At 41.5% G+C, this 15,857-nt stretch overlaps 2 protein-coding genes across 2 annotated transcripts in view; one reads left to right on the top strand and one right to left on the bottom strand.

Annotated features, from left to right (window-relative positions):
* Positions 1 to 395: 395 nt before the first annotated feature.
* Positions 396 to 10,334, bottom strand: slc49a3 (solute carrier family 49 member 3). The gene is made up of 10 exons (XM_079745171.1): positions 10,022 to 10,334; positions 7,987 to 8,145; positions 7,344 to 7,560; positions 6,590 to 6,666; positions 6,127 to 6,264; positions 4,996 to 5,112; positions 3,612 to 3,764; positions 3,105 to 3,262; positions 2,863 to 2,975; positions 396 to 2,517 (listed from the first exon to the last, which is right to left on the bottom strand). Exons 1-10 carry the CDS (start codon positions 10,178 to 10,180, stop codon positions 2,285 to 2,287), a joined length of 1,524 nt encoding a protein of 507 aa, XP_079601297.1. The 5' UTR covers positions 10,181 to 10,334; the 3' UTR covers positions 396 to 2,284.
* A 729-nt stretch (positions 10,335 to 11,063) lies between these two features.
* Positions 11,064 to 15,857, top strand: part of pcgf3 (polycomb group ring finger 3) — a 35,486-nt gene continuing 30,692 nt past the window's right edge. The window contains exon 1 of the mRNA XM_079745076.1: positions 11,064 to 11,163. The gene's annotated coding sequence lies outside the window, so the exon portion shown is untranslated. The remainder of the gene's footprint in view (positions 11,164 to 15,857) is intronic.

Below are 15,857 nucleotides of genomic sequence, written 5' to 3'. Positions count from 1 at the left end.
CACAACCATGGTCGTTTAACTCAAATAGTGTGGCGAAACAGTATAGCAGAACGGATGCGCTCCCAGCCACTAGCCATTGGCTGTGCATCCACTCGATCCGTTCCGCTATCGGCAAGTAAAGGCTTTCTGGATATGTAATCTGCGGTGAGTGTTATCATGCAAAAACACAAAGTATATACTGTTTCGCCACACTATTTGAGTTAAATTATTGAATAAGGAGCCAATAATTCCATTTTCTTGAGTGTCAAGTAAACGCACTGAATCATTGCGTTTACATGACACTCAAGAAAAATTGTCAGTGTATAATTAGTTTAAGCTATGGAATAGTCTAATGTGGAACCACAATTTGAAGGAATTGTAGAAAAAAGTAGCAATGATGAAATGTAATCTTTCACAATATCTTGATCTCTTTATTCATTAAGATAATAAAAATAACAGTATGACATTTAAAAGTATGATAGGATACTATTATTTGCTTCCCTATAAGGGCATGACACTCAATCAAACTTTAGTGTACAAAGTTATCGAAGCATTTTGTCCTACTACAGCCATCATAGGAGTATAGTATGGAGATTAGAAAGAGTCTTCATTTAACAATTTACAGAGTAGTAGTACAATGCCACATTAAACAACTTTCAATGTGGGGTTGAAGAAACAGTTTGGTCCTAATTGCAGTATAGTGATGACACAAGAGGGAAGACTTATAAATGGCCTGTAACTGCCACTTAACATCACACCTGGTGGAGGAATATGCCCTTTGATGATATACATGACATTGATGGTACATGATCCATGGTAATATTTACTTCCAAGTGTACTTTTTTTTGTAATTATATTTTATTTTACTTATTTAGTTGATAGTGACAATGCTCATTCATTAACAGACAAGTTGCTTACTGTAAATTAGCCAGAGTTAGCTGCAAATGCTAATTTCCATCTGTTGGCCCAAGCCAGGTCTTAAAAAGCACCCTAAAGTACAAAAACAGATAAAAGATCAAATAGTAATTTAAATTAGATATATAAACACACCCTCGAACAGACGCAGACATTGCGCACCTCACACTACACCCTCCACATATTTATTGCAACACACAGTTAGGATACAGTATGAATACAGAAAGAAAAAAATGAAAATTATGGTCATGGATTTAAGCATTTGGTATATGGTTATATACCAACATTTTGGGTTTGTATTTAAAAGTTCTAAGGCTGTTGCATTCCCTAATTTCATTGGGCTGACTCTTCCAATAATTTTTGGGTCTGATTGAGAAGGCTGTGTGTCCAATCCTTATCTTTCTGTTTTATGAACTGGCACAGTTCACCAAGTACCTTAAAGATGAGACAGGCGTCCGAGAAATTTTATATGATATAAACAAAGGCCCTCCTGTCTAGTAAACAGGCAGATTTCACCATTCAATCTTTTAAAATTAAGGGGATTGGGATGTATGAATTCTGCTTTTAGCATAAAAAAAATAGAAAATTAGAATTCTTGATCTGTTAAAAGTTTCATAGAAAATAAGAAAAACACTTGAAATAACATGTTCATAGGAATGAAGAACACAACACATCATACATTAGTCGTGCATACAGCCAGAAGATAACATAACAGTAGATTTACTATCAGAGAGGTATAAAACAAATCTTCCTCTGCCATTGACCTTCATGTCACATTGCCTCATCCCAGATGTACCAAACTGTTCTGATTGCACATGGGAAAAAACATGGTAATACTTTCATTATTCAGGGACAGTTCAGATTATGTACCAATTAGACTTTTTGTATTTCTGTTGTACATCATCTCATGTTCTGACAGTAATTTAAGACGGTTGCAGGGATAAAGACGTAATCCGAGGTAAGGATGAGTTGTGCAAAATGTGCCTCAGGTGAAGAAGGAGAAATCCAGACAACACACCACAGGAAACGCATCTGGCTGATAAAAACAAGCTTCTGGCCACATGACCTCATTCAGTGCATTATCCTCCTTGATGCAATTTGGTTGGTTCGGAACCCTAAAACTTTATAAAGATTTAAACAAATACTCATACACTTTGCAGGAAGTCAGTCCAACTTCAAGTAAAATCATATACAGTGCATTAATTTGGCCCCTTTAAAGTGGAATGAAGAAATAAACCTTCTTGGTCCATGTTCTTGGTCTTTGTTCCATCTATTTTCTCCGGTCCTAGAACCTTTGTCCCTGTGCTACCTATGGCTCCGACAGTCCATGGCCATAGTTCTCTGGTTCTTAAAGTTTTACTATGGCTCTTGGTCACAACGTTGGTTGATTCTAGCAGTCTTTCTCTGTGTCTAGTTCTTCATTTTCTCTGGTCCCAATGCTGGGTTCTAGTGTTCCCTGACAGACGGCCTGGCTCACGGTGCCTATGCAGTCCGTCTGGAAGCTGGCCCTGCTACTCTGGGCTGCCTTGGCCTCAGCCAGGATCCTGCGGTACGGGGAGTTGAAGATGAGGATGAAGAGGCAGCTCAGCGCTGCAAACACACCTGCCATTACCAGAACAGACACTGCCGAGAGAAGAAAATATGTTTTAGTAAAGCCACATTGTTTAAGACGTAAAGAAATGTGGAATGGCTTAAATGAAGTGAAAAGATTGGAACAGAGTTCCAAAAAAGTCTAAATGGAGTAAATGAATGGTTGGAAACACATACAATGAAGAGTTAGTGATAAAGTTTGAATACGTGTGTGCGTGTGCGTGTGGAAGTAAAGAACCCAGAAAGAGCTTCTGGGTTTAAACACCCAGAATCTTTTGGCTGGACTAGCAGACAGCATCCTTATCCCCTTCGAGCCAAGTGTCTTGGATGAAAGGGCCTGCTAAATGACCGAATAGTAAACCAGTGAATAATACGTACCCCTCCAGCTGAGTGCGGGATCCCCCCCAATAGAGCAGGTGGAGAAGGGGGAGTCAGCCAGAGGTCGGGTCAATGCCTGCAGTGCCAGCATCAGGATGACAGACTGCACCTGCCTGCAAAGAGAATTAGTAGAGTTAGCCGAGCGCTACTAGATTTTTTTTTTTAGCTGCTTCATATACACAGTAGAGTGGCCGTTTATACACAGTAGTGTAAGCAGAGCGGTACAAGAGGAAGCTTGGTACCCCGATATGAAGATGAAGCCCGTGGACGTGGCCTCCCCCACTGGATAGGTGCACTCCACACACAGCTCCATGGCAACGGGGTAGACCGCGAAACCAAACAGACCGAAGAGGGAGCATGCAGCCGCCACTGCCACTTCCTGCTGACGCATCTGAGAGACCTGAGAGACAGAAAGGTAGAGAGAGACAGGCAGGAGAGAGAAAGACAGGGAGAGAGAGTCAGGGAGAGAAAAAGACAGACGTAAAGTACTTTGCTCTCTCCCATGACCTGAGATTAACCACTACTAACTTAATAAACCTAAATGTAACTGTCTTTGGTTGAATATACCTGAGCTTAACCATCTCTCAACTTAATAAACTTCAACCTAACCACCTCTAATCTACTACCTAAACCCTTTGTAGTCCATCCGCTGACCACTGGAATACGCCACAAAATGTTATTTGTATCACACTTGTATAACACTTCAATGCACAGCAGTTAACACACAGTGACGACAGACACTGACTCACCACAGCGAAGGCGATGCAGGCCAGTGCGCTGAGGGCCATGTTGACCTTGGTGACCTCTGTGAACATCTTGGTCTTGTCCACAAAAAGGCCCAGGAGCCCCGCGCCGATCACACCGAACACAATGAAGAGAGAACCACACAGCCCTGCGAAGAACTGCCACACACACACCACGGTGCATCTATAGTTCAGGCTTCAAAATAAGAGCTCGCCTCCCTGGAACAAAAACATCTCCATTCATGCGCCACACATTGTGTTTCTACAGTTCAGGCTTCAAAATAAGGGTTAGCCTCTTTGTGACTTCATCATTTTCACGTTGGCTGGATTTGCATATCTGAAAGAGTGTGAAATTGCCGCAGCGCTTTGGATTAATGAATGCTGCCATCAAAACTGGCAGATAAAAAGGAAATCTAGCCTACGATATATTTAGATTGACCAAGTGCTAGAATTGGTCGGTAACCTTGCACATCTAATTATAATTATCATTATGTCAACATTTTATGAACACAAAAAGAGGTGCATTTTCTGTTTATTTCAAGGTGTTATGACAGACATCCTCTGGCAATGACATCCTGGTTAATGTCAAGTTGTCATTATAAGACAACCCAAACAATGTCAACTTGTCATAACAAAAACCGAATAACCATATATATATATAACCACCATATAGTCCAACGGTCACTTGTCACATGTGTGACGAAGTTCTAGCTTTTACCACTTTCGGCAGTTTATGTGTGGGTGTTTGGTCGAGTTGTAGCCAATGCATTAAGTCCAAATGGTCTGACCGTATGGGTTGCGATTTGAAAGTTGTTCATCATGACAAATGGTGCATGTATAACAAGTTTCATGCATATTGAGCCTTCCTAGTGGTAATGGCAGACTGTTGAAATGCTGAACTTCCAGGCCTTGTCATAGCGCCACCTATGTGTTATTCTGTCCCATCTTTTGATTCCCTTACAAATTCCCCGAGTTCTACAAGCCTGCCAGTTTTATAACCATAAAGAGCCAAAGAGTCAGGTTAAAAATAAAAATAATAATAATAAATCAGGCAAATCATCCTCCGCCATCTTCCACTCTCTCCCGCTCTCTTAATGTGTTGCCTATTGTTGTGGTGTTTTTTATTTTTTCCCTTTTGTTTGATTGTCTGTACTGTCTGTATGTATTCCTTTCTTATTTGTAAAGCGTCTTTGAGTATTTAGAAAAGCGCTATAAAAAACTGATCAATTATTATTATTATTAATAATATTAACGATTACAATAGAGTTGCTATGTTTTTCGTAGGACCCCTAATAATAATAATAAAGAAATCTTAATCCGTTCTCGCCTTTTAAAAGGTCTTTTACATATTTCTGACGACACATCATAATGGGCTTTGAAGCGTTCTTACGTTGCTGTAGCCACGCACGCACAGGATCTGCTCCAGCAGGGAGGAGAAGCAGGTAAAGACGGCGATACCACAGCCGAAGCACACCAACAGTGCTAGGTAGGGCCGGTTTCTTAATAGCTGGAAGAAAACAGAGCAGACAGAGATCAGAGAACCACAGCAACTTCAAGGACATGTCAGTTCCCTGGTAGTAGGGTCAGTTAAAGAACTACAATAAAGACTTTAAGTAGACTTACTGCAATACTCCTCTGTCTGCCTTCTTTTCGCTTGCTTCCGTCAATCTATTTGTACGTTGTCTGTTCATAGGTTGTCTATATAACCTATAATTGCTTGCCTGCCTGCCTGCCTATGTTTAGGTCTTTATTTTTCATTTGTGCCTCCATTTCTCTTCTGCTGTACCTCTCTGTTTCTCTCTTTACAAGTTTGAGGCCCTGCCTGTCTCTATACCTCTCTCTCTATCCATCCATCCGTCTCGATACAAGTCTGTCTCTCTATCTGTCTATCTCTCCGCTTACCTGTTTGAGGCTCTGTATGAAAGGTCCTGAGTAGTGTTTACCAGTTTGAGGCGCTGTCTGAAGGGTTCTGAGGTGTGTTTACCAGTTTGAGGCGCTGTTTGAAGGGTTTTGAGGTGTGTTTACCAGTTAGAGGTCCTGTCTGAAGGGTTCTGAGGTGTGTTTACCAGTTTGAGGCGCTGTTTGAAGGGTTTTGAGGTGTGTTTACCAGTTAGAGGTCCTGTCTGAAGGGTTCTGAGGTGTGTTTACCAGTTAGAGGTCCTGTCTGAAGGGTTCTGAGGTGTGTTTACCAGTTAGAGGTCCTGTCTGAAGGGTTCTGAGGTGTGTTTACCAGTTGGAGGTCCTGTCTGAAGGGTTCTGAGGTGTGTTTACCAGTTGGAGGTCCTGTCTGAAGGGTTCTGAGGTGTGTTTACCAGTTGGAGGTCCTGTCTGAAGGGTTCTGGGGTGTGTTTACCAGTTGGAGGTCCTTTCTGAAGGGTTCTGAGGTGTGTTTAACTGTTGGAGGTCCTTTCTGAAGGGTTCTGGGGTGTGTTTACCAGTCTGGGGCTCTGGGTGAAGGGTTCTGAGCCTGGTGTGTTCACCAGCTTGAGGCCCTGGAGGAATGGTTTGGAGGCATGCTTACCAGTTTGAGGCCCTGGATGAAGGGCTCAGAGGTGGAAGACTCTGCACTGGCAGACGGCGGTGTCGGGGGTCCACTACTCCTTAAACCCACGGTTGCCAGGAAACAGACCAGGCATGCTGGGATAGCATACACCAGCATCTAGTGGAGAAATAATAATGAAAGTACGACGGTGAACAATGGTCATCATTGCATTGTTAATCATCATGCATTGCTACTATGTCCAATCATGTTTGAATCCTTGCTAGAGTAAATTCTTAAACATCAGGAGTGTATTGGTTTAGGGTTTGTTGGCGCTTAAGTAAGAGTGGATAAGTTGTAGGTTTACTAGTTAAAAGTTAAATGTCTCCATCTTTATTTTCATCAAGTATTGTTCTCAACACTCTTATACACTAGAATTTGTACATGTGTACAACATATTGGTACCGGGTGTATTGGTACCAATACTGTCACCTGGGTAACTCACCAGAAGAGGGATTCTGTCGTTCGTAGTGACAATCAGGGGTGAGAGAATGTTAGCAAACAGCAGCCCAACAGGGTTGGCTGAAAGGGAACCGAAGGGACAAGATTCGCGGAAATGGTTACTGTGTCTGAAAATATCTCTGAAGCCTGCTATTCGGTCAGAATTCACTTCCCTTTCTTTTGTGCCACAATAAAGATCTAAGTATTTTAGCACAACAGATAGGAAATAGAAGGCCTTATTATGGAAATTTGAGCTGCTAAATCCTGCTGACTTAAGGGATGATTATGGTTCCACGTCGACGCAACGCAAGGGGGTTTATAGACCCATTACGTCCTTGCGGACCCTCCTTGCGTCCACTGCAAGGGCCTGACGTGCTCCTCTCAAAAATGTTAACATTGTTGTTACAGCATGGGCTGTGATTGGTCCGCCATCTCAAACCTGACGCAGAACCAGAACAGGTTCACGACTGCGTCAAAGCGTTTGCGTGGTCCTTGCGTTGCGTTGCGTTGACTTGGAACCATAATCACTCCTATAATCAAATACATGTGAACACATAGTTGATTCTGTTATATAGTGGCATGGTAGGCCAAACCAGATAGTACACTTTACTTGAGATTCCTTTTCCATTTAGTACACTTAATACTGTTCTTTAAAAGGGATGGAATTGTTTTTTGCTATTGTGGTATCGGTCCATATATTTGGGATTGGCTAATCCTTACACCATTCTTAAGAAAGAATAAAAGACGTAATAATTTACACATGGAGGCGATCATGTTGGCGGTGGCACGTTGGTTCTCCGAGAACCAAAGGGCGGCCATCTTGGTGGGTGCGAAGATGACCAGTGGCTGAGCAACGGCGCAGAGTGTCTGTCCTGACATCACCAGGGGGTACGGGTAACTCAGACCCAGGCTCTCAAAGGTGCCGAATAACCTCAACAGCGCCCCCAGCATGTTCAGCCATGAGCCAAGGATCAGCTGCATACACAGTAGTAACATCACAGGCGTTATAAGGACTCAAACAATCGATTCATCAAGACAAATACCAACAGGTTTATAAAGAACAACACCATAGGTTTGTCGGGACTCGCACAACTAGCTTGTAAGGATAACTCACACCACTGTGGATCAAGACTAAAACAACTGGTTTGTAAGGACTCACGCCACAGATTTAATATGACTCACACCACAGGTTGTTAAAGATTAATCTCCACAGGTGGAAAAATGGGAAAAAAAGTGTAGCAGGTAGAGTGTTCAGCGTTCTCCCAGCCAAACCCGGGTTCCGGGTTTGATCCCCAATGTCGCAAGATGCCCTAACTACATGCTCTTTAATGAGATGTTGTGGTGTTGAGGCGAGGTGGCCTCAGTCCAGCTATACATACATCTAAAATCCACTGTTTTTACCGTGATGCGTAGGCCCAGGCTGTCTATCATCCAGGTGGTCCCAAAGCTGAGGGGGATGGCCACCACCATATAGACCAGGGACAGCCAGTTGATCTCGTCCAGAGTGGCATGCAGGTACTGGGCTGACTGGTCGGCAACCGGGGCAAAGGTCAGCCATAGCTTGTAGAAAAGAGGAGAGTGTTTTAGTGAGTCAAACCGAGCGGTAAATGTTCTACTAATCAGTGTGTGTGTGTGTGTTGGTGTGCGTGCATGCACGCAAGGATAAAGGCTTTAAAACTGTTGAATATTTCAACTGCCGTGGCGCATGCATGCATGCGCCACGGCAGTTGAAATATTCAACAGTTTTAAAGCCTTTATCCCGAGAGAAACATTTGAGAGTATTGTTGTAAAGGCTAGCGTGACCCACCGCACTGATGGTGACATACGAAGAACGTGTGTCACATGACTCTGGCTTGAAAACAGCATACAGAGCTCCCCTAGAATAGCTTCATACTCCAAAATAGATATATATCCACACCACTTGAGATGCAGCGACATGGAACGGGAGGAGTGTATGAAAGAACAATGCGTGTGAAATAAAGAGTAGATGACGATATCATGAAGTAACCATCTACAATGTAGCATGCCTTTGGAGGATACATTGATCTCAACACATCTTTAGAAGTAAGGTTTAGACATCCGAGTTGGCCTGGTTTAGGGATTCAATTCTACATTAACACAATATTTAATATTTAAGAAGATTTTCTCATTTTGATCCCAAACTAACAAATAGAATAGTGTCACTCATAGTGTATATAGAATAGAATAGAATAGTGTCAATAGAATATAATAGATTCCAAATCAGGTTATGGGCAGTTGAACTGCACAATGTGTACGTTAAGTTTGGTTTTGGATGAATGAACTGATGGTGTCATACTTTGAGCAAGATATTGTTATAGCTTGATATATGACCAATACCTCTTCTCGTAGACTCTGGTCAAAACCAATCAATCAATTGAATACAGCACCGGGCAACCAAACCACAATGGTAGTGATAGTGATACACACAGTGATATTGCTGACATTCGGGGGCCATATGAAAGGTTTGATTGTGCACTGCACAGGAATAATTCTCCCTCCAAGTTGCAGCTGGCCTCTTCGACGCCGAGACAGAATGCGACCACTGTCCGTACGTTATACCTCTGCTCCATCAGAAATATACAAGAGGGACTTTATTACTGCAAATCCTCAATCTTGTTGAACGTTTACACTTCTTCGTGGTTTGTTAAAGTTTAACTTTTGTTCTGCATATTAAGTAGTCATATTTGTTGCAATATACCAGACCATTTACCATCGAAGATTATTAAATGTTTGGACATATTGTGAAAGTCATGTCCAAGTTTTGGAGATGGATTCAAAGTGCATCATATTATTGTATTCTGCATAGTTGCATCACTTTGAATGTAAAATGCAACAAAATGTAGTAGACACCGCAGACTATTAACGTGTAAAATATTTACAAAAATAAGTACTACGCTTTAATTACACCTCAACATGCCGTATCCCTACAAGCTGTTGACCTGTCAGAACAAGAGAGCAGAAACCTGTCAAGCACAACGAGCTGCGATAACCATGTACTATACCTGCAATTTGTAGTTAAAAATAAAAACATGTCTAAACTGACCCTTAAACTATTTACCCGATCGAAATGTTTCTTTATGGTAGTCTAGTACAGTACATAGCCTATGCAAGTTTATCGTCCATTCTAGGCCTATTGTATTGTATCGTGTAGTATAGTATTGCATGATATTGTATTGTATTGAGTTGAAGCAGCGTAGGCCGACTTTATACAATTAGTTTTATAATACTCCCGAATTTCAAGTCGTGGATAAATAAGGAATTATCATGTATTGTAGAATATAATATAGGCCTACATACGAAAAAGATGCTAACGTTGCATATGTTAGTGTGTACTCCATTTGTCCAAGTTCTTGTCAAGCTTGGCAGATCCTTCGTTATTCTGATTTATTGCCATACTTTTGAAAGGCTTACTTACTGCAGCGTTGGAACTGTTGAGAAGACACAACACCAACAGAACGAACCATCGTCTCTTGTATACTTTGAATATCGACCTTGTTATCAGCTCTCTTGTAGGCTTAATGCAACCAGAGACATTGTCGTTTGGGTCGTTCAGAAAATCTCCTTCATAGTCCATGATTCCGCACTTTACATAGGAAAAAACAATAGCGAAGCAGTCGATCTTCAGGCAGCTATAGACAGACCGTAGGACAATGGAAACTCGAAAGCGATCATTGCAAATGTGTTTTCTTTTTCACGGCACTGTTAGTATTTGTTTTGGAGTCCGCCTCCAGGACAACTCGTCGGGTGGGTATGGAAGAACTCGTTCGACCACAACATCCGAGGGTAATTTTCCCATCCAAGGGTCCGAACGTACAGTGGGAGGTACGTCTATCTGCTGCTAACAAATCAGGGATCCAAACAGTAGAGTGGGCGGTATCTCTCTCAGTTACTAACCAATCCGTAACCCGAATAGTACGGTCGGCGGTATCACTAAAACGTAGCCTGTACATTCGGACTCTTGGATGGTATGTGAAGCTATGAAGCCGGTATGACGGCTTCCCAGATGGGAGAGGCATAGGTCTGTCCAGTACTATTAACCCCTTCCCCTTTAAGTTTTTTCAACTGTTGATCATTTTAGTCCTTAACAACTAACCCAAAACAAACGACTAGTGCGTTTCAAGCAAATCGATACTTTATTTTTCCTATATTATTTTCAATGATTTAGCTCGTCTGTATAGACTATATTGCCTTGGCCCAATGATATATCCCAGACACTGTGATATGTCACATTCTGGTCTGATTAGAACATTTGTGTCTGTTTGGTTGAATCTTTGTTTTAGAAACAATACATCCATCAAACACATTTTTAACTCGCAGTGTGAACAGTCTCTCAGATGGATGAATGAATGAGGCTCCATAAACACAGTCATGTTGGGCTGATGCACTCTTTCACACACCTCCCCCTCCACCTCCAACGCGCATGCTCTGTACCGCTCCATGAGTGCTGTTTCGGCCTCTTTCGGGACTGGCCGTACATTTTCGCCTCTTTGTTTTACTGATAGTGGATTTAACTCGGATTCGACCCAATATCCAGCGGGCTGTACTGTACCCAAACAGGTTAGTTGCTTTAACTTACCACGGTATTTGTACGTGCCCGCTATATTTCCTCTATTGGTGATTTATGGCCGTGTTAGGCATTGTTCCTCTTCATTTTGCGTGTGTTTTCCGCTGGCTGGTAGGAGCATGATATACGTGCTGGGTTATGTGCCAGAGTGGTGGGTGTATGGCGGCGCCGGGCCCTTCAGTTGTACACCGGGATTCTTTTCGGAGGAAAAGTGCATTATAAGCGGCTTTGTTGCTGGTCGTGATCCACGAGGCTCTACGGTACCAGAGAAACGGCGCCCGTGGTCGTCTCGCCGCCTGTCTGTCATAAATAATGATTCTGTTCTTCTGAGGGCGACACAGCAGCTCCTTCCAGTCGTCTGGAAGGTTCTTGAGGGGGGAGAGAAAAAAACACGGTCCACCATTAGCATAACCCCATTCTTCTGGCGTGCAAAGTTCAGGGGCTTGCTTACTGCCAATAGGGGGTCTTTGGTCTGCTCAAATCGGGAGGGGGAACACAAAGTTGGTGCATATTTTAGGGTGGATGTCGCCCTTCGGCAGACTGCAGCAAGCCGTGACACAGTAGGCAAGGGGAATGTAGGCTACATACCCAGCCAACAAGTATGTTCCTCTTTCATAAATGTCTTTGCGTTGGGAGACCGTAATTATGAGCGAGGTGCAGGACAACATTTCAACTGTATTTTAAACGATGGGCAATCAAATGTGGCACGAGTGTTGAACAAGAGTGCGAAACATCCACTTCCATGTCTGCAGTCTGCCTGCACGCTTCTCAAGATGCATGCAACTTTTCTTTGTAAGCACCTGGCTCCCGTCTGCAGACTTAAGAGCACTTGACGGCAACGCGGATACTTGTATTCGTGTTCTGCAAAATCTATTTCAAATCACAAACGTTTTTACTCAAGCGGCATACACGGGCAGCATCCAGGTGAACCTAACAACCAAAATGTCTGTGAAATAAACGTATGCAATGTCTACTAGTTTGTTTAAGTCCTCTTCCGAATATATTAATTTGTCTCGCATGGCTTTCTAACAACAGTCCGCCAAGCAGAGTTCCCTGTACTGTTTTAAATTAAGTGTGCAAAAACTCCTCAGTTAGTCTCATCACCTGTGTTATGAGGTGTAAAGGCTCTGTCAACGAGGCTCTGGTTGTTCAATAAAGGAGTGGAACCGTGGTTAATGATGCGAAAGGAACAACTTATTTTCCCCCTTTATCTGTCTTTTTTTTTTCGTGTGTTCCACTTCACAAGCCTGATGGGTTCATATTAAGGACGGAATGGTTTGTAGCAACAACTAGCTTGATTTAACTTCATTCAAGAAATCCAATGAATGCCACCAGGGAAATAATAACAAGTTGATAACATGTAGATATTTGTTTCTCTCTTCCAGCAAGTCCAGTGTGTTTCAAATTGGCTGGTAAGGTTAACTGTTACAACAATTAAAACCAACCGCTTTGACTTAATGGAGATTAACATTGAAAGAGAGTGAATGATTCTGCAGAGAATCAGTTTGGCATGCAAGTCCAATTGGTGGTGTATGCTTGTGACAAGCGTTTCCCTCCGGTGCAAACGCACATTGTTTTTTCAGAAGTTTCAGAAGTTTTAATCTAAGGCCATACCTTTTTTTTATTTTTTAAATCAGCTTTAAACTTTATATTTCTATTCTCAGGCCCCATTGTGGAAACTGATACTGTTTATTCAATTCTATTCATTTCTTTCATACGAATACTTGGAAGACTTTTACAATTTGCTGCCTCCTGAACACCTCCTGTCAAAGTATTGACAATTAATAATGGATGGTTAAGGACATTATATATTGCTTCAACATACTGTAATGTTGTGCTGTAGGACTGCATTACAGTACTGTAATGTAAGTATTTAATTTCAGTCATGTTAGATTGGAAGTATTGTATACAGTACTGTTATATAACAAATACTCTAACAAATACTTAATATTTATCAATTATTGAATACATTACACTTAAATTCTATCATTGTGGTAAAGAGTAGGCATATATCATTAATCATGCAATATGTATCGATTTTTGACTTAGGTTTCAGGTACGGACACGTGGTATTCCAAATACAAAGCATCGGCAGTATTAGACAGATGCCCTACTATCGATCTACTCGACTATCGAGTCCATTGGCCTTATTCTCCTATAGCGGTCATCTGGGTAGGGAAACTGAATGTGTCATTCCGCATTCAGTTCCCACCACCAAGTTAGAGTTATGAATCTAACTATTGTGTAGCAGTTTGTGTGTTTTCGGGCACCAAAAACGCCGGATCCGTCTGGACGGCCAGACCAAACGCACAAGACTCATGCATTTTCACCAAAAAAATCTTCCATTTGGACAGGGCATAATAGTCAGTTGAACCAAGCTTGCTGTCACACCATGGCTGATACTGTGGGCTGTTTTAGTTCTGTCCCCTGTCTGTAAGGATATAAGGATGGCCTTTATTATTTTATTGCATGTATTCAGTTGTCACAATACAAAGATTTTGACCTGGATAGGATACTTGCCTAAATCTCTATACCATGGCAAACACCTACAACATCAGGAGCGCAGACCTCTGCAATGAGGTCTATTAGTTGGTTAGTTAGTTGTTTGTTAGTTTGTGTTCGGTCACTACTACTATTTAGAACACTACTAGCTTCATCACCATGAAGTGCAATCCCATTTTAGTGTATGTGCTTTCTCGTTTTTTGACCATGAATGTTTTTTATAAAATTAATAATTAGATTATGTAAATAATAGGTAATAAGGCTCATTCTTATAAAATGGGGTACTTTCAAAAGGGCAGGGTATTGTTATATGGTTCCAGTATCGGAATACCGTTCACCAATAATTGCATGGAATATCGAACTGTCGTGAACTTTTTTTGTGTTTCATCATCATCTTGTAAAAGAGCTTCATATATTTTGTTTAATTAAAAACGAACGTCGGAAATCATGAGCTTATTATAATAGGATCTAGGGCTGAACGATTAATCGAATTCAATCCGACAATTGATGTTATAGAATGCAATATGCAAATCGCATAGACAATTTTTTTATGTTAATTTTTTGGTGGATTTGTTACTAACTGGAGATCAGCAAGATTCGTATTTAATTTTCTTTTACAATTCGATAGTTAAATAAAGATGTTATAATATCAATTCATCTCAACATGTAGGCCTGGCCTAAAGGAAAGAGCAGTTTATAGGTTGACTGCTTCCAATGTTGTGTTGGTCATAACATAGAATAATTTATTGCTTGTTTAGTAAATAATACAGAACATATGGAACTTTAAAAAACTTTGGAAAAATGTTATGCTAAATCGCAATCGCAATATTGGTCGAAATAATCGCAATTCGATTATTTCCCCAAATCTTTCAGCCTTAATATGAGTTTATTTACTATAATCCATCAAAATCAAAAGGTCACTTTATTGTAGAGAACCCCAGATAGATCCTCAAGTATCTTGAACATCAAGCAGGGCTGGATAAGTGAATGTTACGTTCCATATGATTGTATATAATTCCATTTTTTTCCACGAGTAGCCATCATTAGCGTTAGCCAAAGTAGCACACTGGATCATGCTAATGCTGTTTGTTTTGTGTCATTATCGTAAAGAACTCACTACCAGGTGGGCTTCTGAAACGGTTTGACTCGCTTTGAAACACACACAGACTTACTAACACACTCGCACTCATACACATATTTTCTTACAGCAGAGAACAAAGGAGAGGAGGAATGCCTTTAGTTTTCAGAATCTCTAGTTAATGCCTCGTTTCCACCCAGCGGTTCGGTGGTGGCTCGGTCCGCATATATATTGGCGTTTCCCCTGCCAATAGTTGGGCATTGGTCCCTAAATAAGCGCGCTGAGCTGCTCTTATTTTCGGTACCCCTCCGTTGGTTACCAAGCGGTCTGAAAGGGTGCCGAAAAGGTGGAGCTAACCACGCCGTCCTTTGATTGCTCGACAGAATCTACACTTCCGTGCGACGGGGATTAAAAATAAACTGTATTTCTGGACAACGGCGAAAGCTTCATTTATTGAAGTAAATGTCACACAAATGTTTGCCGTTCTTCTTGAACGTCGTCCAATCGTTGCTCTTTGTTTAATTTGTCACGTTCTTCCTTTTCATTGAACTTATTAGCAGGCTACACTGAAGAACTGCAGAAGTTACCTTTTCTGTTAGGAATTAATTACCATTGAGCTCTTTCAAAGGATTTTGTGTGTGTGTGTGAAGGGCACGAGGTGCTCAGTGGGCCAAGAGCTCAATAAGGATGATGCTCCTCCTAGGAAAAGGGATATGTACTGTGTTTTAAGAGATAATGTATTACTAACTTAATATTATGAACATGATCGAGCACAGCAGTAAACAACGGATTCAACAACAAGGTCAAACCAATAGTGTATTAGTCATATAATAATAAGATAATATGGAATATTCGGGCATCACAGCAGAAAGCACAGGACAGTGTAAAATGGCAATAAGTAAATACGGAGCATATTAATATATTTTTTATATTGGATATATTTAGGATTCACGCTTTGGATGAGACATAACACCAAGGTCCTGACTCCCTGTGGTCACAAACGATCCTATGACCTCATCAGAAGAGCAGGGGTGCTCACCCCGGTGTCGTGGTGACATGCTCACATTATCACCTTATCCTCCCCTGGTCTCTAATTGGACAGTTTGA

This window comes from Pollachius pollachius, assembly GCF_949987615.1.
Source record: "Pollachius pollachius genome assembly, chromosome: 10".
In the NCBI taxonomy this organism is placed as follows: Eukaryota; Metazoa; Chordata; class Actinopteri; order Gadiformes; family Gadidae; genus Pollachius; species Pollachius pollachius.
Note: the sequence above shows the minus strand (reverse complement) of the source record. Positions and strands in the feature narration are given on the sequence as shown.